The following is an 18,039-nucleotide window of genomic DNA, read 5'->3' on the forward strand; positions in this document are numbered from 1 at the left end:
TAGATTCACTCATGTTATCCTCAAGGAACCCGATGGGCTGTTTAGGTCAAAATCAGCCAGAATCGAACCGGATCAACCGATCAAGATGAAACGTTCGATTGAGTTTGAAGCAACCTGTTTCACTATTGTTTTGCCCCACAGTGAAACATTACTAGATTAGAAATATTACAAAACCACAGTAGTAAATTCACACGGAAATAAATGGAAATAAGCTCTGATGTGTTTAAAATGGAAATAAATATATTCACACGGCAAACTCTCCAGCGAAAATCACAATGACATGAAATGGGGGATGTAAACTGTGGGTACATCTATTAGAGATATGAGTAGCAAATTCGTTTTCGTTTCAGTAGCATGATTTTTAAGTGAGATCGTCTTCATCCAACGGATCTTCCGTTTCTATAGCACCCCTCTTGAACCCAGAGACATCTCCGGTGGGCAGTTTCCTTGCAATCTTGATGATCTGCAACAAGATTGTCATCTTGCATCATCTTGGACACAGTATATTTTGGAATGCGGTGTTAAAGGAAGGAAAAGGTGAGAAGAGAATCCGTGATGATATGATGAAGCAACAACATTAGGCTGAGACTTGAGAATGGATCAACAGACTTACTACATTATCAAGGTTGGAAACAATATTTGACTGAGCTGCTTTTTTGATTTCCTCAACATCTCCATCAGTATATGCAGACATAAGTCGAGATGCAGCACGATTCTGATCACTGTTCATGAATGCATCAACTCTGCCAAAGAAGCCATATTTTTCATACAAGCACAAACATGACCAATAAAAGATGGAGGCAAAGGCTATCCAACTTACTGGCAACAATCATTGTAGCATTTCTCTGCTTGCTCGAAGTCATGTGCGTATAGATACACAATAATTGCACTAAGATAAGCCTACAAATCACAACAGGTTATATCAGTACAGAGCATGTAAATTTCAGTTTGGCACTACAGAGAATTAGTTTTCAAACTCATTGTAAAAACCACAACACTGAGGCAGGCAATAGGAGCCACTGACAGAGAATGTCCAATATGTTTCACGCAGTTATAGTAAGTTCTTGTCTCCTGAAGTCCATGTTTCCTTTTTTTACAGAGGGATGAAACAGTAAATGGTGGGAGATTACTGCACCTTGCACTGGCTATGTGTAGCATTGCATTTGTCAGCTGCTAGGGCTAATCTTAGAAGAAAAGTTGCAGCGTCCGTGTACCTATTCACAAGAAAATCAGAAAAATCATTTCATGATCTGTGAAAGGGCAACATCTGGAAAAAGAGTTTCATTTTTCATGGACTAACATACACAATGAACTAAGAATAAACAGAATCATTTTTACTAGATGAAATGATGAATAACCTCATAGTCTCAGACTCTCATACTAATATTTATGATGCATATTTCGAGTAAGCTGGCTGTTAAGACACTAATTCCCAACGAAGCAACTAAAGATTTGATAGAGCACTAGTTTATACATTGCACACTCAAACAACTAATAAGTTCTAAGTCATCCATGATCAATAAAGGGAAGCGAGCTTACTTCTCAAGTTTGATATAAACATTTGTAGCAGCACGATAGAGATCAAACGCCATTTGCTCCTTCCCATCCTCTTCAAGAACAGTACAAGCATCAGTGTAAAGCTGGATAGCTCCCTCAGGCATCGCATCTTCTAAAGCACTTTAAGTGAACACAGCATGTTCATGAAACCATCAGGATATCATTGAGGTAATGGAAAGACAATTCATCGAAAAACGTGACAGAATTACCATAAAAGAAAAAAAAGTTAATTTCGATTATTTCAAGCACTTAATCACCAAACCAGACCTCAATCCTTCTGTATCCAATTTATAACTTCCTAAACAGATCACAAAAACCATCTATGCAATGAGGTCTACCAATAATGAATTTAAATGAATCACAAATACAAAACAAATCATACCGAGCCCCTTTTGCAAGCGCATCAGACGCAGGTTGTGCCCTTCCACACTCCATGTACAGCTCAGACGCGCGTCTATAGAAGTCAGACACTTCGTTCCAGTTTCCTACGTCCTTTGCAAGAGCTCCAGCAGTCTCCATATGTCTCGCAGCATCCCAAGGCCTGGTTCATCCATCAAGACCACCTCAATCATTAGCATCTAACAAAACCGATCAAATTCCAAATCTACTTCGCATAATCAAACAGTGCATCCGCAGAAAAATAGATCGAAATCGAATAAACATACGAAGCTTGCATCTCGTGCCCCTTCGAAGCCTTTTCAAACGCTTCCTTAGCTTGCTCAAACTTTCTAGCAATCCTGTAAGCATTTCCTGCCATAGTATAACTAAACACCATTAATTCATCAATTCCGATCCAAAAACATGGATAATTTTACTTCAAGCATCACTTCTTAGCTGATTTTTTATTTAAACAAAATTGAGAATAATCGTACCAGCCTGTTCATACAGAGCTGTTGCATTCCTCCAATCAGCATTCCATCTCGTCAAACTGAGTTTTGTCCTGCAAATTGGCAAAAATTTCCACCAAAAAACCGCAATTTTTGAGATCACTCATAACTAGATGAACAGATTTAACAAATTAACAATGAGATAAATAATAGCGATGGCGAATTTCACATTTTATCTGCTTTGGCCATCAATTTGTCTGGATCGGAAGCCATCGCTGATCGAAATTTGGAGCTCCCGAAGTCGGCTATGGTGGATCGAGCTATTCGGGTTATCTGTCTTTATATTTATCCCGACCCGGGAATCTCCTTTTCATTTCGGATCCGGGTCCTGTACTGTGCTGTTCTCTCCAATTCGCTACAGTTCCAACCAAAATCACTGTCGTGGATATTAATATTATTTTAATACATTGATTTATTAGAAAATAACCATAATATTAATAATAAAAATAAAAATAAATCCGAGAAAATAATATTTTTATAGTCTTCTTCTTCCTTTGGAATTCATCAGAAAGTCAGCTTCCCTTGTTGTAAAGTTTTCAACGGAGATTGGAGAAGAACAAAATTGTGTGTAATCCAATCCAATCTCATAAGATCTAGCTGCATTCGTTTGTTTATTTGATTTCTACAGTCAGATTCTCACCGATTCCGCGTAATCATATCTCTATTGTGATAGAAATTCATCCAATTCTTCGCTGGTAAGATTCGTCGATCTTCTGTTTTTTTGTTCAATTTTCGTATTATCAAATTGTTCACGATTTCGCGATTCCGAGATCTGGCTCCTGTTCCTTTAATTTGAGGTTATTTTATGTTTGAGTCAAATTGATTAACGATATGTGGTAATGTAGCTTGATTTTGTTTCAAATTTGTTGTTTCGTGGATTTCAACCGACAAAGTATGATTTTTCTCAGTCTGTTTTGTGTTAGCTTATTGTGATTTTCGATGAATGTTACAACTCTAAATTAAATTGTGCTGTTTAGCTGAAATTGAATCGATTAACCTGTATCTGAAACTCTAGATAAGCTTGGAAGTTGAGTATTTAACAGTTTCCCTTTGTAATTTGGATTTTGTAGATATGCAGAGCCAGATAGTTTGCACCGGGTGTAGAACGGTGCTTCTTTACCCCAGAGGAGCTACTAATGTTTGTTGTGCAATATGTAATGTGATCACTGCTGTGCCTCCTGCTGGTAAATCTTTTAAAACTCACCATTCTTGCACTCTACTGCTCGAATTTCGTTGCGATCTCCTCCACGTGCTCAATATTTTTCAGCTGAAGTTTCCAGTGGTAGTTTGCTTATTCCTCTTGAGCTTCAAGAGTGGGTCTAATTCTAATACTATCAATTAGAATTTTTTTTGGTTTATCGATGACTGCATTGCCCAATATACGAGCATTATCACTTTGCAAATGGTATAGAACCCAATTAGGGCCAACATTGCTAATGTTTTGGTTGTTTAGGTAATTATTTCCTATAGCTACTGGATTCTTCCTGTATACCTTCTCAGTTTTGTAGGTCTTTTTTTTTTGTTGATGGCATGCCACTTCCTTCCACATTGTCTTATTCTTCCGTGGTAGTTGACAATGTCATTAGATGAGTATCTTTGACTGAGAAAAGCAGTATATAGAAGGATTTGCAATTGAAGATTAGAAAATATTCCCGTCTCCAGTCAAAAGGCTATTTTATCCTGCCTGAATGCTTATAACCAGGCGAGGTTTTCATATTCTTACCTTAATCGAGTGCACACGCTAGTAACTATCGTAAACGCCTCTATCATTTTTGCAGTACAAAATCCTGTCCGGATACAATATCCAACATCTCCTAGGTGATGTAAAATTTACTTTTTTAGAGTGAATATAGGAATTGTGGCAGTAATTTCCTGTCACTTAGAGAGAAGGCACATATTATGTCTCTATGCCATTTATTACAATTTCACTAATGTTTTATTTCTATATGCAGGGATGGAAATGGCTCAACTGATATGTGGAGGATGCCGTACGTTACTTATGCATGCTCGAGGGGCTGCCAGTGTTAGATGCTCTTGCTGCCACACGGTGAACCTCGTACCTGGTATGAATTTGATGGATCATGACTGTATATGGTGCTTGCCATTTTCAGTAGTGCTTCTTATTTGGATCCTTGGCATTTATTCTTCATCTTCATCTTCATCTAATTGTTGCTCAATGATCAATTTGCAGCGCCAGCAGCACCACAGGCACCTCCACCAGCTGCTAATAATATTGCTCATGTCAACTGTGGAAACTGCCATACCATGCTCATGTATCCAGCTGGAGCTCCATCAGTTAAATGTGCAGTTTGCCATTTCATAACAAATGTTAATGTCAGTACTGTGCTTTCACTCTTGAGTTTACTCTCACTTACACGCATCTTTGAATTTAAAAAATATTGCAAATAAGAGTAAGGACTGATTTTTTCTGCTAGGAGCCTTTGCCGAAGTTAGCTTGACAGGAGGAAATATGCTATCTCTCTGATCTTTAGATACACGCTGGCTTGTTTTATTAATTACAAGCTTAACTACTGTGCAATCTAGGAAAACATACAAGAAATGTTAGAATACTGAACCCCATAGGTTTGTTACTATCTGGTAGTGGTTATGACTTATGATTGGATCTTGCAAAATGTTTTACGATTATTTATTAGACATTCACTGAAAGAATCAATGCAAAGAAAGTGGGAAGGAATATACTGGGTAACGACCCAGGAGCCCCTTCTTTCCCCATCTTCTGTAAGTGTGTATGCTTTGAGGAAATGCCGATGAGGAAAGTGATTAGGATATATCATTAGGGAATGTCATTCTTTTCCCCGGTGTGTATGAGTTTCTTATGCGTATAACACGTTACCATACCCGCTTGCAATGGTTCACAACTATGATACTGCAAATAATAAGGTGGTCTTGAATCATGCCACAAAATGTATGTTAATATAATGATATATCTCTTCACATGTAGAATGGCGACACAAGGGTCCCTGTTCCTGTTCATAGAAATGGAGGGATCGCAACATCTGCATCACCACCACCTACTTACTTGGTTAGTTAGTTTCTCCTCGCACTCCCCCGGTAAGAAAATCATATTTTCCGCACGCCAATAATTACTTCTTCTGTTGCAGGCACCATCCCAGTCTCATAATCAAACAGTGGTGGTGCATAATCCCATGACTGTTGATGAAAGCGGCAAGCTGGTGAGTTTCTCGACACTAGCCACTCCTTCGATTCGTCTTGATCGCAATGGATAGACACTGATTCAATTTATCATCATCATCACAGGTGAACAATGTGGTTGTTGGTGTGACAACTTAGGAATGCAACGGAAATGGGCAGATTCACAACCTGTCCTGTTCTTCTGTTGTGAATGGCTATTTCTGATCCTTGTCTGCTTCAAGGATAGAGATATGATGTGCATATTTTCTGGCTGTAGTGACATATGCATTATCTAGCATTGTTTGTATAGGACTAAGAGGAGCTTGGCTTTTTATTTTTTTTCATTTTTTGTCATTTTGTAAAAGTTTTGTTTGTCATTTTGTTTCTCTTGTTGCTGTTATGCTACCCAAGATATGTAATCTACCGTAACTTAATGTCATGAAATATAGTTGAAAAGACAAAGTTAGTTTATGTGTAATGCTATGGCTTCCATTTATGAATTGGTTTTGCCATTGAAACCTCATCAGCATGGTATTGGCACACACACACACACACACACATGCATATATAATACATAGGGAAAGGTTCGAATGAGAACGAATATTCAAAGAAAGTACGAAGAATCAATTTAAACTCTTCGATACGAAGATCACTGGTAGATGTGGTCTGAAATCTCGTTGATGAACAAATGTAGCACTAGAGTTTGAATTCCACGAGAACCGAACATTTCGTTGAATTATATTTTTTCAAGTGCCTGCAAATTTTTGGGTAGGTTTTGATATTTTTTGGTCAAAGTGAACTGCAAATTTGATATTTGGTGAATATTTGCAATACCTCATAAAAATAAATTGCATTATTAGGTTTAATGTATTTGAAATACTTTTACACTTTTGGAAACTATGTTTTTTTTTTTCATTTTGTCACTTACAATATCAATGGCGAATTTGATCATTTGTACGTAGTACTAGTTATTTTCACTTCTCTCTCTCTAATGCAAGTAATGTATCAATTTTTCCATTGCTGCAAAATGTGTTTTTTATATAAATTAGATAACGTTTATTTTTGGGCCTAACTATTGTAAAAATTGCATATCTTTGACAATATATAAAAAAAAACATAACAATTCAAGAAAATTGTGAAATTGTTCGATCCAATTCATTGAGCTAAAGAAAATGAGAAATTGCTGATCTTGAAAAGATATCACATCAACAAAATCAAGAAAATGTGAAATGTGGCGATCAAATTCATTCAAATCAGAGTAAAACTTACAAAACCAAGATCACCAAAAAAACACATTGAAAAAATCTCAAAGAAACAACACACAAAAAACAAGAAAATGAATCCCACCGCAAGATCTCCCCGCGCCGGCGCCGGACCCTACCGCGGCAGCAGCCGGCGGCACTCCCAGCGGCCTCAGCCGCTTCCTCCTAAAGAGACTCGCACCCTCGCCCTCGGGCTGGAGGGGGCCCGAGCCCCCTCCACCGAAGACCGAGTAATTGAGCACCCTATCCACCCCGTGCACCGCGAAGGCCGGGTTGAGGAAGATATCCCCCTGAGTAATCTCCGATCCGTCGACGGCGAGAGTCGCCGGAGAATTGTCGGTGACGACGATGAAATTGGAGGGGAGGAGGGTGGGGAGGCGGGTCTGGCTGGGGAGGTCCTGGAGGTCGGAGAAGGTGAGGCGCTGGGGGACGATGTGGTACGGGACGAGGAGGGGGTCGAGGCGGGCCGGGGAGGAGGCGAGGAGGCCCGAGATGGCGGCGTTGGAGGGGACGAAGAGGGTGGCCGTGATGGGGAGGGAGGCGGGGTTGGCGGAGGAGAGGAGGCTGGCCCACCCGCCGTAGTCGCCCGTCCCCACGAGCGCGTCGAGGATGTTTTTCAGGTGGCCGTCTTGGTTCTCCGGCGCCGGAGCTGGCGGCGGCGATGGGGGATTTGCGGCGGCGGCGGCGGTGGTGGTGGGCGGTGGGGAGGGGGGTTGGGATGGGGAGAGGGCGGTGAGGTGGAGGGTGGCGGCGGCGGTGGCGGCGGCGAGAGCGGCCAAGAGGAGGAGAGAGAGGGAGAGGGAAATTGCCATTTCGGGTATGATTTTTCAAGAATTTGAGTAAGAGAGAGAGGAGAAGAGAGGGGTTGATTTATAGAATTATAGTTATGTTTTAACTAACTTACAAACTAGTAACTGACACTCCCGCTAAATATCAAATCGGATTTCAAGTAAAAGAATTCGTATTAATTTAAGGGATATTTTACCCTTTTTTTAATTTGATCAAAATTGAAAACCCAACATGGCAAAAAACGAAGTCATTTTGAAGAAAGTATGGTAGTAATTTATACACGAACTTTTGAGATATTCTTGAATTTTTCTAGAATTTTAAATTTTTCTGGTTTTTAAACTCACGTATGAGTATTACAAGCATATGTACTCTATGACAAACACATGTGACTTAATAGAGAGATGAGTTTTAGATTAAGCTGTATTCAAATATTGTTAGAAGACTTATGTGATTGTATATTTAATCTGTGTATGAGCACACAAATCGCAATTCTTTTACCATGGATAGGAAATGCAAAGACTCATATGCAATTTGAAAGGAAAAAAAATCACAAATATCATATAATCATTTCATTGAAGACATTAGACATAAACTAGTGTAATTTACAAAAGACTTGTTATCGATAAAACATTAAATCATTACAACTTAGAAAAGAGATAAACTAAAATATAAAATGTTCACGTATTTATTTATACACAAGTTAGGCAATCAATCTGTTTTTGCCATGTAAATGATAATATGTCATGTGCAATCCACAGACTTTAATTTGATCAAAATCATTGTCTACAATTGTATATAGCTTGTAAATGATAATATAATTTTTGCCGTGTAAATGATAGTATGGGGCAAAGCTAGAAAATATCAAAAGTTCGTGTATTTACAAGTAAATAAACTCCTAATTTAATTGCACCTTAGGAAACGAAATGACTCCATATAGGAGTATATAGCTTATAACATATTAATACAGAATTAGGAAATACACAAATTCATTGGAATGAAAATTTAGGTGAAATCACTGTACAGAAAGAAGAAACAAATATCTTTACAAAAAGCCAAATATCAATTTAAATTAGACTAACTACTACTAAATGCAAATTCACAGTTCTAAAGCATTTAAAAAATTTACTAAAACAATACATAGACAACTATGGTACATCCTTGTATTAGAAATCTAACAATTTTCTTTCCAATTATCAAGCTTTAAGCACTTCAGATTTCTTTGCCCAGTAAGCTCTAAATCTTTGCCTTGCATACTCTACATAATCAAAATCGATATCGTTGACATGCTCCTGTGATCGTAACCCAAAAAACACGAACAGTGAGAACGCTGGTATCGTGAGTTGTTCTACCTCGTGAATACTAGAGAAAGACAATACGAGGTTGGTGAAAATTACCGAGATTAATCCCCACAACGCCCAAACAAGATGGCTAGCGAGAGTGTACTTCTCCACTTCCTGCGCTAATTGCTTCACCTCCGTGTCGCCAGGTTTTTTTCCTGAGGAAAGTTCTGGCACTTCAACGACATGCAAAAACAAACGAATAATATTCTATAGACGGAAACCAAAGGAAGAAGTGGAAGTAATATAATTATCCGCAGTCACGCCTTTCCTCAACTCGTCTTACAGAAGTTGAGACTCCTAAAGAACTAACAGAAAATATTATGGAAATTAAATAAAGTAACAACCTGAAGTAGCCAGATAGACATGCAAGAATCTTTCACGCTCCTGCACACCTGGGTAAGAAAACGAATAGAATTTTAGTTTACGTTTTACTAAAGGAGGATGAGAAGGAAGAAACGTTATTCGAAGCGAAGAGCACATCCACTACCTGGGTATTTACTGTAGTCCAAGACGTGAGGGGTTTCGGTATGATAGTTAGCAGCCATCTCACAAAAATGATTGGCAATGTCAAAGGCGATAGGGTTGTAGCTTGCATATTCGTAATCCTGTGGACCAACAAAAGATAACCGTGATCAGAAGAAAGTACCTGCGAAATCAAATGACCATTGAGCTGATCACAAAGTCATATGTTCATCTCACCCCTCCATTTTAGTAGGTGATAAAACATAGAAACAAGCTAGAAATCCGATCCAATATCCGCCTACTGTAAATAGATGTACTAATGCAGCTAGGGTCGGTCGAGCTACCAGGGAATGTAGTTAAGGATCATGCTGCCTCTAGTTAGTAACCGTGCAGGTGGTGAAATAACAGATGTAGAGCTACGCCAGAACTGCTGGATCAAATAAAACAGATAGCTACCTAAGATCAGTTTTTACTGGATGAAAATCTTAGTCGAGCAAAGTCCACTACAGTTCTGTCAGCCCATCACTGTCGTATAAGTCACTCAACGAAAATAGTCATGTATAGAAAAGATCAGAAGGGCACAAGCGTCAACGAACCCACAGCTAATTAAAAGCTTAATCTAGTTATCCTACAAGGTCCTGAACAACAATATCTTCCTATACATTATGGAATTTACATAGTTACAGTAAGGAATTTAAGCATTCAACTAATCGCCCATAAAGATCACAGCTTAAAACTCACAATTATGGTTATTGACTTGGTTTCTTCATCCACCATTATGTTACCATATTGCAAATCATTGTGGCAGAACCCTATGCCATTATTGGTATGAAGTTTCTTCTCTAGAGCCAATATTTCAGCTTCCACATCTTCTAAGCGAAACTCCTTGGCTTCTTGAGGCGAAGAAACACGTTTGGCTTCCTTAACCCATTTTCTGAAACATTATGGCACAAAACCTCAAGTAAGAACATAGCATCACAATCAGAAAATGCGAGTTTCCATGAAATATCACTCTCTACAGTCTACACATAGAACGAAATTATCGGAGAGAAAAGGACGCACCGCATTCTGTCCCAGAGCACAACATTCTTAGAACCAGGCATATTTAGGCCATGAAATTCTTTCATTTTAGAAGCTATTATACCAGATATTTCAGGATCACGCAAATCAGGGGCAGAAAGTGTCTGAAAATCCGGCAATCAAACACAATATGTTAAAATATTTCCTAGTGAAATTATATATAAAAAGGATTAGTCATTTGTTTTGGCAATTCAATCAATAACCAGATACTAAATTCATCATACGGCATGAAAACATGACAAGTTTGATCAGCTTCTTCAGCATAAACACATACTAAATTCAAATTCAAATTGATGTACTAATTTATCATCAAGCTTGATCAGCCTCTCCAGATTTCAAACATTTATTTGCTTTGGAAATTCGATCAATTAAACTACAGATACCAAATTCAAATTTCTGAGTGAAATTAAACCCCCAAAGTGATCATTCATTTGCTTTCCTAATTCGATTAATTAACAACATCTACTAAATTCATTGAAACAGCACGAAGGCTCATCAAATTCGATCATCCTCTCCAGCATAAACAGCTACCAAAATCTAAACATCTTCAATTACAGAAACAAAAATCAGTTGCGATCAATTACCCGAGCGTGAATGAACTCCTCAACACGGCCATTCGCGAACCGTCCGAGCAGCCTCGGCCCGTGCCCCTGCTTGGAAACAAACTCAAACGTGCGAATCTCACTATCGCGATCAAAAAACACATCCACTCCTTGACCGTAGATCCTCACCAACACCTTCTTCGACCTCGGCGGCGGCATCTCGGGGCTGGAGGCGCTCCGGATCCACTTGATCTGGTAGACCTCGTTGGTCATGGCTCCCTGGAGCGGGTGCACCTGCAGCGCCTGCGGATCGACGATGTTGCTCCACTCCGCCGCCATGCGGACGAGGATCTTCCTGGCGTCATCGGGAATGCGAGCGGATCTGTCGGGGGTCCCCATGGGAGGTTGAATCGGAGGAGAAATGGAGGGAGGCGGGGGGATTTGAAAAGCGGAGGGGAATCGAGAATTTCGCGGAGAGGAGAGGCAGAGCTTCGGAATCGGGGTTACCGGGAAACGGTTGGGCCACGTGGACGGCACGTGATGAGGAGGCCATCTCAATTTCGCCATTAGCACTCTCTTCATTGGATTATAGGTGTCACAAATTAAATAATTTCGCTTGCTATGAATTAAAAATGTATAAATCGACCTACCTATACTACTAATTTATTATACTTGATCTGTTTGTGAGTCAAGATTTTGTTTAATACTTAATTTGATTTCTTAACTTTGAAATTCTTGTATTTTTAAGGAAAGTAATCAGAATGCAATTCTATTGGATTTTTATTCTCCCATTTTTGGCATATATTCTTTTTCCAATTTTTATATTCTATACTATTTTTTTTTACACAATTATAACATAGAGGAATGATATGCTACATACCTTAGGTGAACTCCTTAGGTGATTCTACTATACAAAAAAATGTTTTTGAAAATTTTAATTTCACAAACTTCATAAAAATTAAAGTATGATTTGTTATTTATTAGTTTATTTTGATATTATACAGAATACGAGCAAATCGAGCTTTGATTTTTATGAATTTTGTGAAATTAAAATTTTCAATAACATTTTTCAATGTATTAGAATTAAACTAAATATATAAATCGAAACGAACAACGCTAAACATGCATCAAACGAGCGTGGTGCTTACATAAACATATCATTCCTCATACAATATAATGATTATTATTTATTATTATTAGTATGCTATAAATTAATAACCAATTAAGAAAGTCTTAATATCATTTTAAAATTATAAATCGACTTAATTATAATACTAATAATATATTATAATATAATTTCTTCTTCTTCTTATTATTATGTAACGTACTTAGATAATTATAGTATAATTATTAAAATTTTGAATCTTAATGATAATGACTATTAGTATAAATCAATAATTAATTAAGAAAATAATTTTAAAATTATGAATCATTCATAATTGTAAAAATATTAAAAAATAAAGCAATAATAAGTACTATTATGTTGATATTTATTATTGTCATTTTTGTGTTATCAACCTACTAAGAAAATCTTAATAAAATAATTAAAATTCTAAATGACACTAGTACTATTATTATTATTATTATTATTATTATTATTTTGATTAATAATTTGCTAAACAAATCTGAATCTTAGTGTAATTTTAAAAACAATAATCAAGATGATGTAAAGGTAAATTTCTCCCACTTCCATTTTCAACAGTCTCACGATCTCACCACTAAAACTCACTCAATCAGAAACTCGAGAATTCAAGTTTCACATCATTATTTCAAGCTGGTAAACTACAAATGTGATAAAGATGCACACATATGCATACATTTCAAATTTTAATTAGGAAAGACTGTGAAATGGACTCTGTTAAGGAGAGGTGGACGCAAAATCTTCCAGGAGGCGTTCGATGGTCCTCCTCGAGGTAACTTTGTTGATCTCAAACACTCTCATCTCGCCTCGTAGACCTGCATGTACGAACAATCTAGCTCGATATCCTTGCAGAAGCTACAACAGCATAGTTCATGGGACTCAAATGTTAGGAACAACTAACTGACCTGATTGGTTTAGAGGTCTGAGTGGAAGCTGGGCTTCGCTTGAATTCAAGAACATGAGCAGATTCTTCATGAGCTCGGAAGATTCAGCAGAAACCAGAATTTCCCTCTAATGTTAGCATGATCAAGAAAATTTTTAGATTTGATGTGGTGTTGAAGGTCTTCATACGTATACGTATACGTATTTATAATTATGAACCACGTATGATTGTTCTAACCTTGAATCTCTTCTGTGGATCATAGTAGCCAGAGACTACCATTAGTATGCTGAGCTTCTCCAATTCTGCGTTTCAGAATAAGAGTGTCAGCAGTGAAGAGTAATGCAGCATGCAGTGATGCAGGGACGATGAATTGGAGCAAAAAACTAAAGAACAACATTTCCATGTAAAAGATTTTATGAATCAAGATTCAAGTAAATAGATGTCATAATTACTTTGAAAATGTATGATTTCCTGAACTGAAGCTGAATCATGAGACAGCAGTTGGGCAACTGACATCCCGATTGAACTCATCCCGATATTGGGTCCCAGCCTCGAACTTATAGTATCCGGTTTACCTGTTTCAACAGATTGCAATACCAATGCAAATTGGTGATTTTAGAAACAAATGAATCGGGCTTTCCAATTTCGATTTTTTTGAAAGAAAAAAGCTACACAGATGAATAGGTAGAATTGAAATCAGCAATCAAAAAGACAGCATGCAAAACCTGATATGGTCCATTTCTTGAATTCCTTCTGTAATATATCCCCCAATTTAAGATCATACGAACCGTGAGTTGTGTGTTTCACTGAAACAGGGCATAAAAACAAAGTTGAGTCCATAATAATAAACTGATTCAAAATACAAGAATTAGAGTCCCGAGAATGTTATCTGTCAATCTGTCTCACGTAATTGGTAAAGCCCGTTGAATCCAAATCGGCCCGCTCCATTAATCAACAAGGTCGCCATGTATTTATCTTTCGAGGTACAATATGGGCTTGATAAATTTTCAGTGTCCATAAGGATTCCTGCTAACTGCAAATTGGAGAAGATAAATTACATGTACATATTTATGAAAAAGTGCCATTGTGTATCTTGTTTTCTTAAATGAACTGTCTCTACAAATATATTTATGAAAAGGAAAGGAAAATAAGAGGCATATTGTCCCAAGTTCTGGATAATAATGCCAGCATGATAACTGCAGCGTCATGAAAATCTAACATGGAACTGTGCAACATATAATTTGTGAATTTGTACCAGAAGTCTACTGAATCCTTGCCCGCTCAGTATCTCAGGGGAAGTCGTTGCAAAATTTTCAGCAATTCCAGTACAGCATGATACATCCTGAAATGAAAGTAAAAAAAGGATGATTGTAACCATTTTCTTATATATTAGAGGAATGGAAGCAAAAGGCAAATCTAGTTTGTATTGTGCATACCTCTCGCTCAGTGACCGTATGAACCCAAGAAAATGCATCAGACTGCATAGAAGGTTGAATAATGTCAAATAAATTTGTAGCTAGATGTTAAGTGTATTAAGATGGAACCATCGCAGTACCTTTTCACAGTGGAACACTTCAACTATTGAATCTCTCAGTGCCTGTTCCAATTTAGCAAGAAAATATCTTCATTTGATGAGGTTAGTAGCAAAACAAGCAACTAGGAATAAAAAACTCTTTACCTCTTGTTCAGACGGGAGCTTATCACAACTGACCAAAACCAGTTTGAGACTCCCATATAGATCGTAATAGGCCAGGTCAATCTGTACAATTTCATATAGAAGGAAACCAGTAGGATTACGACATCATGGAGACCAGAAATGAGCTAGTTTCTAGGTTTGGAATACTGAAATGGTAAGTACCTCATCAATGAAAATTAAAAATGACAGATCAATATGGCATGAGTTAAGAAGCCACCGAACATTAACATGTGTGTCTAAGTCAGCCCTCTTCATATTAATTACAGGAACAGTGAAAAAGTGCTTGCTTTTGATAGTCTCATCAACATGAAAAGCATACATGATGGTCGAAGCCACCGATCCCACATCTGACAAAATGCACCTTATTAGTATAGATAGATAAAATAGTACTCCCTCCGTCCCGCTTTAGCAGTCCCATTGACTTTTCTGCCATCTTTTTGTAAAAATGATGAAAAATAGTTAAAGAGGAGAAATGGTAAATTAAGAGAGAGAATAATATAGAGAAGAGTCTTATCTACATTATTGTCTCTTTTACTTTACCATTTCTCTACTTTAACTATTTTTTATCATTTTTACAAAAAGAAGACAGAAAAGTCAATGGGACTGCTAAAGCGGGACGGAGGGAGTATAAGCTAATCCCTTGTTTACTTTGAAGGATTGAGATATCCCAAGGCCTTTGATAACTCCTATCATTCGAGCTAATTTGGTTTGATTTATATCCCATTGAAAAAGGGGGATTGGAGAAACTCAATCCTCTATCTTATCAATCTGAAAAGTGAATCACCCACTCAAGATTTTTCTAGCAAATATAACTGAAATTACCTGTACCATCTGGCCCAATCACAGCATGTAGGAACATCCCAGGAACACCAGCATTGACAACATCTCTCTTAGCCTTCAGGTACGCGTTTAGCTTGTGAATACTTGCACATGGTACAGTAACTCCCCTTAGTAGCGAAGGCCCTTGATAAAACAATGCTGCAGATGGAGGAAGAGGAACATTGGAAATATCTGTTTGCCACTTTGTCACTTGATATGATGTTTCGACCAAAGGCCTTGTGGAGCTAACTTGAATGGCCAACTCCTTTCCTTCTGTGGAATCTGGACTAGAAATTGCTAATGGTTCGTTAAGTTCATCGAGGTTGATATTCACATCTGACTGAGCAACTACTAGCGGCGAGGAAGTCTTTGACCACCTCCCGGACGATGTCCTGCCAATAGGTTCTAGAACTATGTCCATAGGTGAGTTTTTAGGACTATCATAAGGTTCTTCAGTTATAGCATCAATAATATTTCTCGATTTATGATCTCCAACATCTGAGGCTGGTCTATAACTGATCTTCGTTGCTAAATTTCCTTGAAAGTCAATTGCACTGCCCTTCCTGACTAGTGCTGCTTCACCTCTTCGCATCCCATGAAAGAATGGGTCATCACGACCACGATAATATGCTTCCTGCAGTGTTGAGGGAGAATGCTTCATCAATACCAACAATGGCCAAAATAATCATATTAAACTCTTAATTCATTCCTAACTTAACATTACGCTCCAAATCACAGAGGCCACTCGTTATTAATTACAGCATAATGACTTTCCTATGTGTGAAATAGCCATAATTTCATACCATTGCAATGTAAATATGACTATAAAGCAGAGTAACACGTATTTAAGGCACCGATCTTTTCATACAGGTAATACCATCACTGTATAGGAAAAGAATCCAAATTAGATCAGTTGAAAAGGCATCATCGAAATCCTGGCTTTATTCGCTTCACTACAGCTGAAAATAAGCATCTTCACCTATAATTTCAGTAGCTACATCAACCACATACATCATCACATATTAGGCACTTTCCGTTATTCACATACCATACGAAAACTACACTACTACGCAACATTAAGGTCTGTAATTTGTCAGCATCCCTCGAATCCATTGATCTCATCCCCACGCCACCCATAAACATACTTTCCATCACACTTTCCATCACGCATTCATTCAATTTTCACACCAGAAGCATTCATAATCATTGCCTAAACAAACATCATTCAATACTTATATAACCATACAATAACTCAATCAATAAATCCACAGCCACAAGCTAAAACTAAATGGAAGCTGAGAGATGGTTTACCCTCTGATTTGAGTCCACTGCATTAGAAGCGGCGGAGGTCTTCATGTTTGCAGCAGGAATCACCCTCCAATTTCGTGATTGAGTGTGTGAAAAAAGGATACGGATGATTTGAGAAAGACAAAGACCGAAGCCTTGTATAGCACAACATTGTGAAATCCGCCATTGTTGGACTTAGTGAAGGATCATTCGGCAGAAGAATTCAATTGACCAAAAAAAACAGGTAATCAAATTACAAACAAAAAAAAACCCTATTCCCAAAGTTCATATCGGAAAATTACTCCACAAACAATGCTTACTGTCAACTTTACCAAACTTTAAATACGATAGATAACTCAACGGGAAAAAAGAGGCGTGAAGGAAACCTGTATCGGAGCTCCTCCGTCGCGCGGAGATTTTGACGGCGGAGCATCACCGCCGGTGGAGGAAACAATGGTAAGTTTTCAGTTTTTTAAATTTCTCGCGGTTTTTTTGGTAAAGGGAATTTCTCTTTATTTTTAATTAAGATAAATAATTATATGAGAAAAGAAAATTAATTATTTTTAACAATTTCTAATTAGGAGTAAATAGTTTACGCGTTCAAAATTGATGAAATTTCATAACGTGTTTGAATTTAATATTGGATCTTTTATTATTTGATTAATATTTTTTTTTCATTTGAAGGACCTCGTGACGATTATTAGTTTATTAATTTAAATGGAGGATCGAATATTGGAATTTTGACACGTCTCTCTAATTTCTATAAACGAATTTATATCTCTTAACTGGAGTAAGATTTATTAAATGATTGGGAATTCAGGTCGAGTTGGGGGTGATCAATTCCATCGCCTCTTCTTTACGTCATGGACAACTTTCTTTTTCATTTGATTCGATCCTATATATTCCATTTTTTAGATGTGTCGTTGTTTTTTCTATAAATATGTAATAATCTTTTATTTGGACTTTAGTTTTATTTTTTTAAGTGCATATAAGTATATTAGTATTTCAGTACAATTGAATTTATGATAATATACACTTTATAATCCATTTTAAAGATTAAACGCCAAAATCGAATTTTAAGTGCATATAAGTATATTAGTATTTCAGTACAATTGAATTTATGATAATGTACACTTTGTAA

The 18,039-nt window shown here is 37.4% G+C and overlaps 5 protein-coding genes and 1 long non-coding RNA gene across 7 annotated transcripts; 2 read left to right on the forward strand and 4 right to left on the reverse strand.

Moving 5' to 3' along the window:
- Positions 1-198: 198 nt before the first annotated feature.
- Positions 199-2,750, reverse strand: GSNAP (gamma-soluble NSF attachment protein). Its single transcript, XM_048098385.2, has 9 exons — positions 2,614-2,750; positions 2,430-2,497; positions 2,223-2,307; positions 1,940-2,098; positions 1,540-1,677; positions 1,136-1,214; positions 821-900; positions 614-743; positions 199-463 (listed from the first exon to the last, which is right to left on the reverse strand). The coding sequence occupies exons 1-9, from the start codon at positions 2,655-2,657 to the stop codon at positions 362-364; spliced, it is 885 nt and encodes a 294-aa protein (XP_047954342.1). The 5' UTR covers positions 2,658-2,750; the 3' UTR covers positions 199-361.
- Positions 2,751-2,927: 177 nt separating this feature from the next.
- On the forward strand, positions 2,928-6,075 carry LOC125211963 (protein LOL2-like). The gene is made up of 7 exons (XM_048111942.2): positions 2,928-3,139; positions 3,515-3,628; positions 4,397-4,507; positions 4,636-4,778; positions 5,407-5,487; positions 5,567-5,638; positions 5,724-6,075. The coding sequence occupies exons 2-7, from the start codon at positions 3,517-3,519 to the stop codon at positions 5,754-5,756; spliced, it is 552 nt and encodes a 183-aa protein (XP_047967899.1). The 5' UTR covers positions 2,928-3,139; positions 3,515-3,516; the 3' UTR covers positions 5,757-6,075.
- A 745-nt stretch (positions 6,076-6,820) lies between these two features.
- On the reverse strand, positions 6,821-7,671 carry LOC125188670 (uncharacterized). Its single transcript, XM_048085669.2, has one exon. The coding sequence runs from the start codon at positions 7,669-7,671 to the stop codon at positions 6,904-6,906; it is 768 nt and encodes a 255-aa protein (XP_047941626.1). The 3' UTR covers positions 6,821-6,903.
- Positions 7,672-8,689: 1,018 nt separating this feature from the next.
- On the reverse strand, positions 8,690-11,688 carry LOC125214444 (putative choline kinase 2). Of its 2 annotated transcripts, none has more exons than XM_048115485.2 (7): positions 11,115-11,688; positions 10,513-10,634; positions 10,192-10,384; positions 9,476-9,593; positions 9,333-9,380; positions 9,043-9,143; positions 8,690-8,937 (listed from the first exon to the last, which is right to left on the reverse strand). In XM_048115485.2, exons 1-7 carry the CDS (start codon positions 11,652-11,654, stop codon positions 8,842-8,844), a joined length of 1,218 nt encoding a protein of 405 aa, XP_047971442.1. In that variant the 5' UTR covers positions 11,655-11,688; the 3' UTR covers positions 8,690-8,841. The 2 variants fall into 2 exon arrangements, with proteins under 2 accessions (XP_047971442.1, XP_047971434.1); XM_048115477.2 differs by having other exon boundaries at positions 9,043-9,161.
- A 1,051-nt stretch (positions 11,689-12,739) lies between these two features.
- On the reverse strand, positions 12,740-17,046 carry LOC125202184 (uncharacterized). The gene is made up of 13 exons (XM_048100545.2): positions 16,923-17,046; positions 15,615-16,245; positions 14,955-15,139; positions 14,775-14,855; positions 14,652-14,693; positions 14,533-14,574; positions 14,352-14,438; positions 14,003-14,129; positions 13,822-13,902; positions 13,549-13,671; positions 13,334-13,398; positions 13,119-13,224; positions 12,740-13,028 (listed from the first exon to the last, which is right to left on the reverse strand). The coding sequence occupies exons 1-13, from the start codon at positions 16,965-16,967 to the stop codon at positions 12,931-12,933; spliced, it is 1,713 nt and encodes a 570-aa protein (XP_047956502.1). The 5' UTR covers positions 16,968-17,046; the 3' UTR covers positions 12,740-12,930.
- A 56-nt stretch (positions 17,047-17,102) lies between these two features.
- Positions 17,103-17,791, forward strand: LOC148931765 (uncharacterized). The gene is made up of 3 exons (XR_016135331.1): positions 17,103-17,142; positions 17,250-17,354; positions 17,719-17,791. It is a non-coding gene; the product is annotated as an uncharacterized LOC148931765 (long non-coding RNA).
- The last annotated feature ends 248 nt before the right edge of the window (positions 17,792-18,039 follow it).

Source organism: Salvia hispanica, chromosome 2 (genome assembly GCF_029641045.1).
Source record: "Salvia hispanica isolate PSC_SH4W2 chromosome 2, Shi_PSC_v1, whole genome shotgun sequence".
Lineage (NCBI taxonomy): Eukaryota > Viridiplantae > Streptophyta > Magnoliopsida > Lamiales > Lamiaceae > Salvia > Salvia hispanica.